We start from the raw sequence: 17184 nt of genomic DNA, 5'->3' as shown, positions 1-17184 counted from the left end.
AATAAAGGTGGGCTTAGTAAATACCTTAGATTTTTCAAAGAAATTTTAGCACAACAGCTTGCGCTTTAAAAAAAAAAAAAAAAAAGATGGCCGAGTTTAATTTGAAGACAGAAAAGTATGTGCTGGATCTGTCAGCATGGAAACCTCAACTGACCAAGAGGAACAATTTCAAAGTGTGAATGCAGATGAGAGCGTAAACAGAAGGCTAACCAATTAGGAAAGTAGCACTCTTGGGAGCCTCAAGGAAATAAATGAGGCTGTATGGGAAGAAGAACGCTGTAGGGACAGGCTCCACAGTGGAAGGACCACCAGGACAGGACTCACAGTTGGAGAAGAACACAACCAGGGAACAGGCCTCACGAATGAGAGGAGGACACGAGGGACCAGGCTCCACAGGTGGAAAGAGACACCAGGCAGGCTCACAGGAAACAGGCTCACAGTGAGAAGACACACCAGGACAGGCTCACAGTGAGAAGACACACCAGGACAGGCTCACAATGAGAAGAGACACGAGGACAGGCTCACAGTGAGAAGAGACACCAGGACAGGCTCACAGTGAGAAGAGACACCAGGACAGGCTCACAGTGAGAAGACACACCAGGACAGGCTCACAGTGAGAAGAGACACCAGGACAGGCTCACAGTGAGAAGAGACACCAGGACAGGCTCACAGTGAGAAGAGACACCAGGACAGGCTCACAGTGAGAAGAGACACCAGGACAGGCTCACAGTGAGAAGAGACACCAGGACAGGCTCACAGTGAGAAGACACACCAGGACAGGCTCACAGTGAGAAGACACACCAGGACAGGCTCACAGTGAGAAGAGACACCAGGACAGGCTCACAGTGAGAAGAGACACCAGGACAGGCTCACAGTGAGAAGAGACACCAGGACAGGCTCACAGTGAGAAGACACACCAGGACAGGCTCACAGTGAGAAGAGACACCAGGACAGGCTCACAGTGAGAAGAGACACCAGGACAGGCTCACAGTGAGAAGACACACCAGGACAGGCTCACAGTGAGAAGAGGAAACACGAGGACAGGCTCACAGTGAGAAGGACTCAGCTGGGAAGGAGAAGGAAGCAGTGAGTGAGGAAGGAACACCAGGAAAATCACAGATCGGCACCATCAGGATCTCTTGCTCCACACAGACCCACCCTGCAGTTTAACAAGCTCCCAGACGAAATTCCAGAACTAAGCAAAGGACCAAGACCATGAAAAGGGTGAAGAAGTTCTAGAGAGGGTTGCACTGCAGGTATTCACACTGAGAACCACTGTTGTAGAGCAACAAGTGTTGCAATACTCTCTCTCTGACAGGGAGGAGTAAGCTCTCCATTCTACACTAGGAAAGAAGACAGCGAGAAGGCAGAAAGGCAAACATTCAGTAGTGAGAAGAGGAAATAATTCTAACCTAGTGGATTTCCCCTAAACAGATAAGGCCAGGCAACTTAGCAGCAGCTCAGATTCATAGAGAAAAACTTTCCTAAGTATGAATGCTAGAAGAGATGAAACAGTCTCTAAGTGTGGAGAAGCAGACTTCTAAGGGCCCATCTTGGACAGGCAACTGAGTGGCTGATTATTTCAAGTGTGTGTTATGAATTTAAAATAGTATCAGCTTTCCTGTGTCAAGTCCCTCTAATAACATTTGCTTTTCTCAGCCCAGGCAGAGATCGAATGTTAACAAAGCTCAACCATCTGCCTCTTGGTCAGGGGCTGCAGAGATGGCTTGGCAGCAGCTAAGACCACTTGCTGCCCCTGCAGAGGACCTGAGTTCAGTTCCCAGCAACCACACGCTGGATCACAACCCTCTGAAATTCCAGTTCCAGGGGATCCCACATTTTCTCCTGGACCCTTTGGGCACCAGACACACATGCAGTACACAGAATACACACAGGCAAACATACATACACAATATAAAAATAAGTAGATCTTAAAAAATGTTAACATAGTAAGTCAAATAAGAAAACTGTGGAAAATCCCGGAGCACAGTATGTGAACTTAAAGACACAGTAGTGGAACTGGAACAACCCAAAGAGGACAAGAAGGTATATGAGAATTTCAAGATACATGTGACACTCTGAAACTAAATTTTTGGGTTAAGGCATAGAAGGAAATCATTGCATTCTAAAGGCATAACATTTTCAAAAGAACCATAAAAGGTAATCTCCCAGAGCTGACAAGGAAGAGCTAACCATATCAGGAGACCTTTAGGAGACCGTGAAAGGGTTACATTGCTGTGATGAAACACCATGACAGAAGCAACTTGGGAGGAAAGTGTTTATTTGGCTTCTGCTGTTCATCACTGAAGGAAGTCAGGACAGGAACTCAAACAGTGCAGAAACCTAGAGGCAGGAGCTGATGCAGAGGCCATGGAGGGGTGCTTCTTTACAGAATCCAGGACCACCAGCCCAGGGGTGGCACCCCACCCACATGGACTCCCACATCAATCACTAAATAAGACCTGCCTGCAGCCTGATCTTAGGGAGGCATTTTCTCCACTGAGGCTTTCTTCTCTCAGATGACGCTAGCGTGTGTCAAGTTGACATCGAACTGTCCAGTACAGGGACCAAACAGAAATACTCCCTTTGTCACATTCTAATCACAACACTAAATGCCCAGGATGAAGAAAGCACAGTGAAAGAGGCGACAGAAACACCAAGTCACGTGACAGCGGGCCCACTGCAACAACACCAGCTCATTCACCTGAAACTTTAGAAGCCAGCAGGGCTTGGGGGGATGTATTTCAAGTTCTGAAGGAGAACTACTGGCAATCCAGAGCACTATAAAGCAAAGCTACTTGTCCTAACTGAACAGAAGAGAAAAGCTTTCCGTGATAAAGACTGAAAAAGTTTCTGACCACCAAAGCAGATCTATAGAAGATACCTGAAGAAATCTTAGACTAAAAGGAAAAGCAAATCCATCCACAAGGACACAGGGAAAAGAAACAATTCTAGAATACTAAGCAATAGAGGAAGAGAAAAAAATGCTATAAATTGAAAAATGGTAGAAATCAATATATAATTTTTCAATAATAACTCTGAATATTAAGTCTCAATTTCCCCAGCTGGGTGGTGGTGGCACACACCTTTAATCCCAGCACTCTGGAGGCAGAGGCAGGTGGATCTCTGTGAGTTCGAGGCCAGCCTGGTCTACAGAGTGAGATCCAGGAAAGGCACAAAGCTACACAGAGAAACCCTGTCTTGAAAAACTTAAAAAAAGTCTTAATTTTCCAATCAAAAGACCAGTACAGTATATCAAAACGCAGAAGTATTTATTTGTTGCCTCCAAGAAACACCCCTCACCATAAAAAGCAGGCATTACCTTAGAGTAAGAGAATGGAACATGGTATTCCAAGTCAACAGACCTAAGAAACAAGCATCTGCTGCTGTTTCTGACAAAACAGAATCCAAACCCAAATTGGTCAAAAAAAAAAAAAAGGTAAGAGTCACTACCAATCCATCAAGGTTAAAGGAACAATCTATCAAGAGGATGATGTTACAGTCTAAACGTGTATGTTCCCAACATAAGAGAACCTAATTTCATAAAAACAAATATTATTAGATGGATATGAAGTCACAAATTACCCCAGCACAATAGTGGGGTGACTTCAACACCTACTTTGACCAGTGGACAGGTCATCTTGGCAAAAAGAATCAACAGAAAAACATCTGAATGACATCTTAGATTAAATGGACTTAAGAGGTGTATACAGAATATTCCATCCATACACTGCAAAGTATACATTTTTTTCTAGCAGTATATGGGATTTTCTTTTAAAATGGATCATATCAGGATATAGAACAGGTCAACAAATATATGAAAACTGAAATAACTTCTTGTATTCTACCTTATCACAATAGACTGAGGCTACAAATCCCACAGGACCTAGAAGGAAGGAGATGGAGAAGGAAAAAAAGTATGCTTCAAATCAACTAAAAATGAAATCAAAACATACCCAAATCTTCAGAAAACAAGAAAGCTGTCCTAAGGGGTGGGGGAAGATGATGATTTATTTTTCTTAAGATGTATTTATTTATTATGTACACAGAAGAGGGTGCCAGATCTTATTACAGATGGTTGTGAGCCACCATGTGGTTGCTGGGAATTGAACTCAGGACCTCTGGAAGAGCAGTCAGTGCTCTTAACCTCTGAGCCATCTCTCCAGCCCTCTAATTTTGCTGTTGTTGTTGTTATTGTTGCATCTCTTATCTGTTTTGAGTATCAGAGAGTTATAATAGCTTTGTAAAAAGAGTTTAGCCATGTTTCCTCCTTTCTGTTTTATGGAGTAGTTTGAGGAATGTTGGGTTTGGTTCTTCCTTAAGGGTCTGCTAAATATCACCAGTGAATCCATCTGGACCTAGACCTTTTTAAAATTTAAATCTGGGATATTTTTAATTACTGTTTCAATCTCACTGCTGTTAGATCTTTTAAAATTGCTTATTGCATCTTGGTTTAATTTTGGAAGGTTATATACACCTAGAAATTCAACCATTCACTTTAGTTTTCCAGTTTGATAAAATATAGTTTTTTTAGGTGAGACCTAAAGATTTTCTGACTTCCATTGGCATCTGTTATAATGGCTTCCTTTTCATCCTTAATTTTATTAATTTGTGTTTTCTCTATCTCTTGGTTAGTTTGACTGAGTTCATCTTATCTTTCCAAAGAGCCAACTCTGTATTTCATTGATTCTTCATTCTTTTTTGTTGTTTTCTTTTCGTTAATTTCTGCCCTGATCTTACTGGTTTCTTTCTAGCTACTGATTTAGAATTTACCTTGTTTTTCTTTTTCCAGAGAATTAAGGTACATCATAAGAAAGAAAATTGCAGACCAAATTCCCTGATGAATATAGCTGCAAAAATTCCCAACAAAATATTTACAAACCAGACTCAAGAACACAACACACAGATCATTAACCACGACCAAATTGGCTTTATTCCAGATGGATGGCTCAATACAGGTAAATTAAGAAATGTTATAAATTACATGTATGGACTCAAGGACAGAATTACATGGTTATCTCCAATGGCACAGAAAAAAACTTCTGAGGAAACCCAGCATCCGTTCACATTAAGTCATACAGAGGGGCTGGAGATGGCTATGATCTGGATGGAGTTCTCAAAAGAAAACATACAAATGGCTAGGAACCCTTTTCAAAGGTGTTCAGTATCATTAGCCATGTACATGCTATGGCCTTCATGCGGTGGGTAGTCAGAGGACAACTTGCTGGAGTTAATCTCTCCTTCTACACGAGCATTTACTAAAACAACAGGTGCTTCCCTTAGGGCCCCTAGCCACCCCAGCCACAGGTATTTGACTAGGTTTATAGTACCAGGCACAAATCCCTCCTGTGAGCAGGCCTCAAATCCAACCTGAGAGTGGTTTTGTTAGCCCATAACTGTCATGGCACTAACATGGGCATACTGGCCTGGCAGATCATATTACAGCACACACAGTCGGACAGTGGGCAAGACCATCACACGTCAAACTGCCTTCTAAATACTTGTGTTTATTCCCACAGATCTTGGCCAGAGATGCTTCTTTTTGCAGTGGTAGCAGTTGAAGCAGAGACTCATAACTGGTCAAAGAGTTAGTAAGTGACTGTTGAGTGCTCACCCTAAATGGGACATCTATATAATCCCCCCCAAAGGCTAAGGGAACACATGGAAACAGTAGAGATAAGGGCTGGAGTAGAGAGGAGTGCTGTGATGTGCTCTGTCTGCCGCACATGACACAGCCATTGCACTCACGACCTTACAGCATCTCCATCTCTGCTTTGCAAGCACTGAAATTACCCGTGGGCTGCCAGCTTTTTGTACGCTCAAGAGATCCGAACTCTGGACTTGATGCTTATACAACAGTGCTTTACTTACTGAGCCATTTCTCCAAGCCAATTTAGCTTATGACAAGCTTCATGCAAGCATTTAAGGAACAACACCTCAAAAGGGAACTTCCACATTTGTTCACTGCCTGCCCCACAAACCTGGTTTAATTTTCTCTGTAATGACATCGGCAAATGAAAGTCGGTCCATATCTGGATGTGGTGGCACAAGCCTGTAATCCCAGAGACAGAGGCAAGAGGATCTCTTCAAGCTTCAGGTCAGTGAGGCCTATAAGTGAGACCTTGTCTCCAAACTGAATGCATGAATGTGGGTCAAGAAGAATTAACTACTCAAATGACAAGTAGAATAATAAATTAAGAATTTAATCATGTTCAAAGCACAAACAAAAAATCTCCAAGAAAATGAATCCATGGTCAATATGATTTTGTACAATTTGGTTAAACAAACCTAAGCCGCTCACTATCAGAACGTGGGAGAATTACATCATCTGAAAAGATTTCACTGCTCACTATGTGCTTCCTTATTCTGAGTGTTCTCGGTTTTGTAATCATCTGGTACATGCTGGATTAACCATAAGTAATCATTATGTATAAGTACAATTATAGACATTGTCAAATATATAAAAATGTCCCATCATTTCAACACTTGTTTTAAGACTAGGTCTCACTACAGCCCAGTCTGGCCTTGAACTCAAATCCTCCAGCTTCAGCCTCACAGATACTGAGATAACAGATCTGAGCCACTGTGCTCAGCTTATACTTGTTAAAATAAAATGTTTTAAGTAAATCACACAACTTTAGCTTACACTTTGATTTAAAACAAGAAGTCATACAAGAGCAATGAGTAATTAGAGTCTTTAGTTTTTCTGCTAGTAGACACATCTCCAAGTGAGCAGAAGCCTACCTTATTTATCCAGTACATGACAGCATCCTCAATATCATAGGGCAGATCTGTAGCTTGAAAGAAAGCTGAATACTGTTGAGCACATGCAATGACTTTTTCTATGCTGACCATCTCTACGGTATAAGCCATCATTAGAGTATCAATCATGGCCAAATGTGCACTCTGAAAATAGAAAAGCACAAACAGTTTCAAAATTATATTTAGAACTTGCCTTATTGTAAAACATTAGCATTTTCTTAAAAACAGTAGTAAAGCCAGAATACAGACTGGTGTTAAGAAAGAACAAAGCAAGCTGGGCGGTGGTGGCACACGCCTGTAATCCCAGCACTCGGGAGGCAGAGGCAGGCGGATCTCTGTGAGTTCAAGGCCAGCCTGATCTACAGAGCTAGTCCAGGACAGGCTCCAAAGCTACAGAGAAACCCTGTCTCGAAACCACCCCCCCCCCACAAAAAAAAGAAAGAACAAAGCATGCTAAGCTGAGCTGACACTAATTTTATTATTCAAATACTACTGAAGACTTATGTTAAGATGCTCTTTATCTACTCAGTCTCCGGTGCCCCCCCCCCCAGGGTTTCTCTGTGTAGTTTTGACGCCTTTTCTGGAACTCACTCTGTAGCCTAGGCTGGCCTCGAACTCACAGAGCTCCGCCTGCCTCTGCCTCCCGAGTGCTGGGATTAAAGGTGTGAGCCACCACCGCCCGGCCTCCCCTCTCCTTTTAACATTATAATCACTCATGCAGCATTTGCAATGCAGTTTACAAATTATAGAATCACCGTTGATGACCTCCCTCTTTTTTCAAACCCACAGTATAACTCTATAGTTCCAACTCTAAAAATATCCCTCTGTGCTCTTCATTAAGACTGGTATACCTTCAATTTAGATTATAAAGTTTCACTTCTGAATAAACAACAAAACTGATTTTCTTGCCTCCAAATTCTTCCTCATCTAACTCCTATGGCACAGGACTTCCAGTTTTTACTTCCTCAGGGTTTCTTGTTTTGTTTTGCTTTGTATTGTTTTTGGTAATATGTGAATCTCTTATCTGGTAGTTAAACAATACAAAATATTGTAAAAGTACACTAATGGGCTCCTCTTTCACTTCTGCTTCCCAGTGGTGCCTTTAGTTGTATTCTTACAGAAATTTACGTACACGAGTTAATATAATGTTCACACACATCTTTGGCATTACAAATGGTGCTGTAACACTGTCCTCTAGGGGTAATTACTTCCTGTGGGGCCACTGGGTCAAAAGTAACTACAGTTGAAGCTTTGATAATCTGGAAAGTTATGTCAGTCTTACATTCCACCAAGAATGTTATCAGTATGCCAATTTCTACACTTTTTATATTTACTTTTTTCATCTATGTGAAAGGTTAAAATGTTCACATTTGTCTGACTCTGCAATTATCTGATTATTGCTAGGCATGCTTTTACTTGCATTTCTTCTTCAGAAACTGCCCATGAATATCTTTTGCCTATTTCTTCATTGAGACATTCTTTCTCATTGACCTGTAAAGAGCTCATTATATACTGGGTACATTCTTAGTCCTCTGTTGTCTAGATAGCGAACACTTTTTCCTAGCTTTTCTTGGTAAAATCTGCCAGTCTTGGTGCTTTCCTATATGGCTCTTGAGTTTACACCATGTCAACTAGGGTCTTCTCCAACCTAATATAGAAATACTGTCTTCTTTTTTTCTCCATTAAATCCATTTTGAAGTTTGAAGATGTTATAAACTAGAGACTCGATGATTTTTTTCTAAATCAGAAATTGCATCTTACCATACCTACAAAAAAATCCATCCTATTTTTTTACATAATAAAACCTGCACTTCTGTTGTTTCCTTGGAGACTAAAACCTTCCATCTTGGAGAGAAGCTTCTTAAGACATGGGATGTTTGTTGAAAGGAGGATAAAGCAACAGGATGTTCTAAGGGGAGGGAAGCTTGGGGAAGTAAACAACTCAACAGCTTCAGGAAGTCCCTGAAACTAGCCAGATTTACTAGGCTGCTCTATTCCCCAGGCCATATTAAGCTGCAAGGATTGCTGCAGACACTTCTAGATAAGCTGAGCTGCCTAGAAGGACCCCCTCCAACCTGCTGAGCTACCTGTGGGGTGTGCAGTGTGTTCCAGGTGTCCCCTTTGTCAACTGTCACCCATGCCAGGGTGCACTTTGGTACCACAACCATTTCACAGTCATTTCTGCTCCCATAAGTAACCCCAATAAAACACATCGGTTTACTAGGTTGGACTTCGGTGGTATCCTTACTTGGTCTGCTGTTGGTTCCCTATCTGGAGTGAGTAGTAGACATTTACGTATCTTCAGGAATGCTCCCACACAAAATCTCCTTACGGAGATAAGGCTTTCTTATTATCTGACTTGCACCTCTCACTCCAGCCTTACTTCTCCCTTCTTCACCCTCAAAACAGCAACACAGAACTGCCTGCTACTCCGTAAGTCTGCCACTCCTTTTCAAGCTTCCGTGCCTTGAGTTCTTAAGTTCTCCTTGTAAAGCTTTTCCTTTGCCCTTTCCAATCGGATGCCTCATTCACCCTCTACACTGCGCACAGATTCTTACAGACTGTAGTTATGCCCGTATTAGGCTCTGACTTCATTGAATCAGAATGAGCACAGGCATCTTTTAACAGCTTCAATGCTAATGCTAAAGAGCAATCAAGGATGACAACTACTGACTTCTCTTACTCCTAAACAGTCATCTGCATTCAAACCTGTTTCTGGAGGGCAAGACTGTAACCTTCTTACATACTACATCATTGGGAGGAGGGATACAGGAAGGAGAATAAGCTAGCTATGGGCTACTATAACTGAAGAGCAGGCTTTGTACAGTGAACTGACTGTAGTAGGTGGGGGGTTCAGCCTCTAGAACATTGCATAGTATTAAGAGAAAATCAACGCTTTGTGTGAAACAGAAAGCTTCATGTTGGCAGTAATAAAGCCTATGATGACTCTCATTTATATGTCAGATAGTGTGCCAACTACTTTATTTATTTACATTTTACTGGCCACAGTGGCACATGTCTATAATTCCAGTTATTTGAAGCTAAGACAGAAGGACTGCTTGAGTCTAGGAATTTAAAACCATTCTGTACAACAACGAGACCTCTGTCTTTTTAAGAAAGTCACTTGCTGCGAAGCCTGGCAGTCTCTACTTGATCAGAAAGCTCCAGGTTCAGTGACACCCTGTATCAAGGAAAAAAAAAGTGGACAGCAACAGAGGAAGACACATAATGCTGACCTCTGGACATGCATGCAATACAGACACTCCTGCTCAAATACTAATCAACTCTGCAAAACTCTAGTCCTATAGTATCAAATATTCAACCAAGATTAGTCTTTATATAGAAGTAAATAAACATCTTCTTAGTGTGCAAACTCACCTTCCTCTTAGTAAATGGTAAACATTTATATATATGAATAGCTTTAAAATAAATTTGTGATTTGTTATTGGTAAATATTTGATTTGCATACCTATTTTATAAACTTAGGCTCATAAAAAAAAAATCTCAGGTGAAAAGGATCTCAAGTCAAAAAAGTTTAAGAAAGCCTGTTCCAGAAAGCATAGGACCCGCCCTTTTTCTTGTCCCAGACAAGGTATCATGGATGGAATTTCTTAGTTGAACATTAAAACCATAACCTGTATGGACAACAATGTGGGAAACATTTCAGGAACCACTAGACAATTCATAGATCCTAAGATTTCTCTTGGTTTTTTGACCTACAGATGTGACAGGGAAGGGTTATAGACATTACAATGACTGGGTCTGGAGAGATGGCTCAGTCATTAAGAGTTCTTGCTGCTACTGCAGAAGATCTGAGTTCAAGTCCCAGCACCCATGTCAGGTGGCTCAAAACTCTGTAACTTCAGTTCCAAAGGATCCAACACCCTCTTCTGCCTTCCGTGGTGGGGAGGGACACACACACTCTTTAAAAAAGAAATAATTTTAGTATTTTACATCAAAAGGGAAATATGTTTTATAATGAGTAATTTAGAATAGACTTAGCTACTTTATAGTATGTGAAATGTATATAATAAAACTAGTAGCCAGGCAGTGGTGGTGCACACCTTTAATTCCAGCACTTGGGAGGCAGGGCCAAGTGGATCTTTGTGAGTTCGAGGCCAGCCTGGTCTACAGAGTGAGCTCCAGGACAGGCTCCAAGGCTACACAGAGAACCCCTGTCTCGACCCCCCAACCCCCCCCCAAAAAAGAGCTGGGATCGTAAACAGTAAGTGTAATTACTAAAGCCATTCTAAACCAGCGCAATGCCCCGACAGAAGACACTAAAGACTCCACTGTGCTTATACAGCCACTCCTAGACGGCACTCACTCACAGAACACTTACGTTTCAGTGTTTTTTCATGCTTTCACTTTAGGAGACAGAGGTAGGGTAAGAATCATATATAACACAAAGTATATACATAACAGACCTAGAAAAGGTCAACATTAAAAAAACTCAAGGCCAAAGGTGGAGCTTCCATAGTCCCAAGTAACCGACTGTAACGTCCTATCTAAACACATCCATACTGAACTGTAACAACAGCCAGCCTGTGGATGCCAGGTGCTGTGCAGCTTCTTGCTGTTAACTCATCTAGCACTCCCACTGCAGTCTTCAGGACGGAATGTTTCCAGGATCGGGAGAGAACTCCTTTAATATACAAGCTTTGAGTTAAGTACTATGACATCTACTTCACAGAAGAAAAATTATAACTGATTCATGGTTACATGGCAACCAGGAAAAGTAGGCAGAACACAAACAATCACGTCATTCTTGCAGACTCAGTGCCAACCTACACTCTGACTCCCTGTACTACAGCAGAAGCAACAGTGCCTATTGAGGCCACTAGGTGGCAGAGTGAACTATGGTATTTAGGAGCAAGAGTAAAAACACTGGTTATGGAAAACAAAAACCTGGAGAGCTCCACACACATTTTAATAAAAAGGAGTGGATGTTGGGCTCCAAGGACTTTGGCTTTGGTGAAATATGAAGTAACATCCAAAGGCCAACAGGAGGCTCCATACCTGTATTACCAGGAGTGTATTTTTGTTATCTATAATAGTAGAGTCTAGGCAAAAATAAGGTATACATTATATGTGAGAAATGAAGGCTAGAAATGAGCTGTGGGGCTGGGAGACAGCTAGTGGGCAAGAGTGCTTGCTGTACAAGCAGAGGAGCCTGAATTTGAAACCACAGCACCCACACAAAAAGCTAGACATGACTGCACACCCAGAACCCTACCATTGGGAGGCTGGAGACAGGCAGGTCCTGTCTGGAACAGCTAGCTTCTAGTTCAGTGAAAGGCCATGTCTCTGGAGAATAAGGTGGAGTGTGTCTGCTCTGGATCCCAGACATGCACTCATGGGTACATATACCCACACACTCACTTGCCCCATATACATATACAACACACACCTCTTGAAAAGCAGAAATGAAGTTTCTAAGTGTTGGAAGAAGTATATTAGCCTTAATAAAAGAAATTCAATGGCTATATGGCTTTTATAATTCTTGCAACAGTCAGATACATAACTAAGAGCAAAATTCCTAACACGAACACTGGTCTCAGCCCCATACAGAAGTCTGCCATAGGGACAGAGGAGGAAAAAGACTTAGATTATAAACCGGAAGTACCTGAGTCATTCTACTGAAATGGTACATACCAGCATAAAAACATCAAAATGTTTCTTAAAGAATTAATTCCAAATTATAATTAATTCTTCACATATCATATAGGTTTGCCATCTGGAATATATTTAACCTCAAATAGTAAGTGGAAAATGTTCATAAGCAATGGCTTTTGGAATATCATTCCAAAAGCTCAGGAAATAAAAGCAGAAGGTCATAGGCAGTGGTATATCTAGTTAAAAAGCTTCTATATAGCAACAGAAACAATTACCAGAGTGAAGAGAACACATGAAATGGGACATCTTTGAAGATAGTCAGGAGACAGACAAATCAACAGCAAGAATATAGAAAGCATCTCAAAAAATTAAACACCAAAGGAGCAATAATCCACTCAACTGTTGTAGAATATTATTTGAAGGTGTGTTACTTTTGTTTATGTTGCATTTGTTAAACTCTGTGAAGCTGTGCTACTGTGCCTGTGTAAAACACCTGTCTAAAACACCTGATGGTCTAATAAAGAGCTGAACGGCCAGTGGGGAGGCAGGAAAAGGATAGGCGGGGCTGGAAGACAGAAAGAATACATAGAGGGAGAAATCTAGAAGGAAGGGAAGAAGCAGCCAGAGTAGGAGGAGGATTTCAGGGGCCAGCCATCCAGCTACACAGCAAGCCACGGAGTAAGAGTAAGATTTACAGAAGTAAGTGAATGGGAAAAGCCCAGAGGCAAAAGGTAATAGACAGGATAATTTAAAGTTAAGGAAAACTGGCTAGAAACAAGCCAAACTAAGGCCAGGCATTTATAATTAAGTATAAGCCTCCATGTGTGATTTATTTGGGAGTTGGGTGGCAGGTCCCCCAAACGAGTAAAAAAGCAAAAACAACCAACAACACTAAACAAATAGGCTAATGAACTGAACACTTTTAAAATTAGTAAGAATGAATGGCACATAACTACATGAAAATGTGTCCAACATCTTTAGCCATTAGGGAAATGCAAATCAAAGGTACAGTGAGAGTCCACCTCACTCCAGTCAGAATAACTAACATCAAAACCCAACCAATATCAGCAAGACTGCAGAGGCATGTATGGAAGGGAGGGTGCTCTTTAGACCATGTTGGCAGGAATATAAACGAGGCCAGCCACTAAAAATTTGGTATGGAGGTCCAAGGCCACTTGTAACAGAAAGCATTTTATTGGGGGCCTGCTTTCAGAGGGTGAGTCCATGACCATCATGGAGGGGAGTGTGCTCCAGGCGGCACTGGAGCAGTAGCTGAGAGCTTACATCCTGACCCACAGGTAGGAAAAAGACAGCGAGACTGGGGCTGGAGTGGGCTTTTGAAACAGCAAAGCCCACCCCCAGTGATACATCTCCACCAACAAGGACACATTTCCAAATTCTTCCCCAAGAGCGCCAGCAACTGGGGAAAAAGCATCTAAACATGAGCGTATGGGGGTCATTCTCTTCTGAACCACCACATAAGTGTCCTCAGCAAATGAAAACTAAATCCCACACCACTTCTGGACATACCAAAAAGAATCAAAGTCAACTTCCTATGAAGGTACTTTCTTATCTATGATTAATGTAGTCCTACTCACAGCAGTCATGTTACAGAGTTGGAGCCAACCAATGGATAATGAAAAATGTGCGTGCTTGCACATGTGCGTGTGCACACACACAACTTATTCAGGCACAAGCAATAAAACTGTCATTAAAAAAAAGAAGAAGCACAGAACTGGAGATCATCATGTTAAGGGCATAAGCCAGCATCACAGACAAGTGTCACATGTTCCCCCACATGTGGAACGTGGGATGAAAGGACGTAGAGGGGAATGAGTGGTGTGGAAGATGATCCAAGTACATCACATGCATGTATGGGGATGTCACAATGAAACCCACTACTCTGCACAATTAACCTATGCTAACTCTGAGAAGAGTTGGAGGTTACAAAAGATGTCAGGATAAAGAATGAAGAGCAAACTGAAGTTCTCAGGGGAAAAAGCCACACTCGTGTTGAGGATTCTACAAGGCTGACTGGCTGATAAGAATCTGTAGCCGTGAAGAGTTAGAATGCTGCATATCTGGACTCAAATTACTTTGGACTGTCACTGTTGCTTTTCTAACCATTTGTTGCCTATCTCTTTGTTGGACAAAACAACATGGAACCTTTTGGGATGTATTCTAACAGACCACTAGCTTCTACCAACTCAAAAGCTAAGAATGTGCTTAGATAACATCTAAAACCTTTAATAAGAGTTTCCCCATTTTGCTATAACCTGTCTAATTACTATCCCTGGTAGAAGCTGTGATCTATGACTTTTTTGTTTTATAGCAATAAATTTCATGAAACTGTTTCCATAATAGAAACAGTTATTTATGGCAACCTGAATCTATGTTCTTAGGTCTTAAGTCGTTCACATTTAGCTCAGAATAAACACCCCTTATTTGAGATGACACCATTGTTTTCCTTTGGCAGGCAGGATGGATGGATGGATCGATGCCAGTAGATTGTGAAGGAGAGAGGATCTCAGGCCTGATTACAAGGGCAGTCACTCCCAAATAAATGTACCCTTTAAAAATTAAGTCTTTCTCCTTGTATGTTATTTAAGGTGACTCAGAAGACATTTGAATAATTTCTAAATAAGTAAAACACTGAAAGCTCATTGGCAAAGTGTACTTAGCAGTACACTTGCCAAGTGTGCTTGCCTTCTAAGACTGCAGAAAAGACAAGCTTGGGGGTCTACAAATAAGCTGTCCTGACCTACACTGAAAAACTGCTCTCCAAGGAAGTGCATGTTTATGTGAGTTATAAAATATGTGTTCAATGACTCAGTAATCAATTCAATATTGTTTTCTTCAGTAGAAATTGATGTTCCTGACTTAAATTCTAATATATGTAATTATAATGTAAACAAGTAGAGTTTACATTAAGAAGAGTTTCTAATGGGAATTCTAAGGATATAAGATATTTTAAAGAAATTAATTTTGTCATATATAAAGTACCTTTAAAAAGAAAAGAGTGACCCAAAGTTGAGTGTATTTTGATTAAGAAAGTTTAAAAAGGAACTGTTAAAGAGAAATTTTACATGGAAGAAAATTCTGTCCCTTAGGAGATGACTCCACTGTTCCAGAATAGGGAAGGAGGAGATACAGAGCAAAAAAAACAAAGGTTTAAGCTGCACAGAGGGCACACACTTAAAACCAGTACTTGGGAGGCTGAGGCAGGAGGAGGTCACCTTAAGGCCAGCCTGTGGCTCCACTGTGAGTTCTAGGTCCTCTAGCACTACATAGCAAGCTCCAGTCTCAGGAGGTCACAGAAGGCTGGAATAGATTTGTATCAGGCTGGCCATAAGAATGTTACCAGACACTCAGGCCCACAACCCACCACCTTAGCTTCCTTTCTTCCCATGAGATCAGGTCCCGAGACTACAAAGGGAGAGGATACATTCTGAGTTTGGCCAAACTAGCGGGCAAGCTAAGATTTCCTTCAAGCCCACGGTGGTCTTAAACTTTACAGAAAACCATGGAATGAAGACCAGGAAATTCAGCTGTGAGACTTAGGGTCCTTTCTTGGGAGAAGGTGAGTAGGCTTTGGGGATCTCCAATGTCACTGGTCCTGGCAGGCAGCCTCTTCTCAGCATAGAGAGGTGCCCTTGGTCCTGCTAATGCTCCAGCCCATTTTCAGAATAGGATCACAGGTACAGTTAGAGGAAATTACTATAGCTTTTCCCAAAAACGGAGCATTAATATACTGGGACAAAGGAAGAATCTAATTTGGTTCAAAGGTTTCCTTAAAATACTGATTTACCTATCTTGTGGTGGCATGGGGTAGAGGAGAAATACCCCACCCACCCACCCCACACTACCCACAATGCCTAAGGCAGGTGGGAGAGCTGGCCCTGAGGTCCTAAGAATGGGAGAGCTGTTCCTGCCCCTCACCAACTGCAACACTTGAGAAAGTTACCCCTATACCTAGCCTGGGCAACACAGTAGAGCTGGCCCTGAAGGTGTAGGTGGGGGAGAACCAACCCTGAGGACTCGAAAATTGAGGACTCAAAAATGGGAGAACTGGCCTCGCCTCTTGCTCATGATGGGGGGGGGCAGGGGACGGGAGACGGGGACGGACACGGACACGGAGACGGGGACGACTAGCCAGGGCCATGCTGGAGAGTTCATCTGAACTGAAGACAGGGGAAGGCTGATGGGCTGGCCAAACCTGTAACTAACAGGCCCAGAGCCAGGGTTCTATGTTGGCCTACCCCATCTGTGATCTGTTGGCATGGGGGTGGGGTTGGTCCTGCTGACCCAGGGCTGCAGGATCTCCACAACACAGGACATCAACAGGATGTCCAGGAAGAGTCAGTCCCAGTAATGGCCCAGAGTCGATGGTGTAGCAGAGACCAGGGGCCTTGAACTAGACCAATGATTCTTTGCAATGAACACCGGCTTGTAAAAATATATGGATAAAGGGGTTTGTTTATTGCGTGACTCACTGTGTCACACTGTAGCTTCCATGACGATATTTTTCCCTTTCTCCCTCTTTTTTCCCTCTTTTCTCTTAAATTTTATTTTGTTTTATTCTTGGGGTAGGGGGATGGGTGGGAAGACATGATATGAAAGACATAAAAAATAAAAAGAAAGTAAACAATCAAAAACTCACAAATACTTCACTCAAATCTCACAAGGTTTTGTTTTTTGAATTCTGCACCTGCTTCTCTGCGTTACGACCTACCCTTTGAACTATAAGGTACTTTTTGTTTCTACTATTTTAGTTTCTTACCCAATGTGGTGAGTCTCTCTGTCTCA

The 17184-nt window shown here is 41.9% G+C and overlaps 1 protein-coding gene across 4 annotated transcripts in view; it reads right to left on the bottom strand.

Moving 5' to 3' along the window:
- The window catches only part of Camsap2 (calmodulin regulated spectrin associated protein family member 2), an 88197-nt gene that overhangs the window by 36216 nt on the left and 34797 nt on the right, over positions 1–17184 (bottom strand). For all 4 annotated transcript variants that reach the window (XM_036202965.1, XM_036202966.1, XM_036202967.1 and 1 more), the window contains exon 3: positions 6745–6906. In XM_036202965.1, coding sequence (XP_036058858.1) covers positions 6745–6906 — 162 coding nt within the window. The remainder of the gene's footprint in view (positions 1–6744; positions 6907–17184) is intronic.

This window comes from Onychomys torridus, chromosome 11 (genome assembly GCF_903995425.1).
Source record: "Onychomys torridus chromosome 11, mOncTor1.1, whole genome shotgun sequence".
Taxonomy (NCBI): domain Eukaryota; kingdom Metazoa; phylum Chordata; class Mammalia; order Rodentia; family Cricetidae; genus Onychomys; species Onychomys torridus.
The sequence above is the reverse complement of the archived record's forward strand: the minus strand, read 5'-3'. Positions and strand labels throughout refer to the sequence as shown.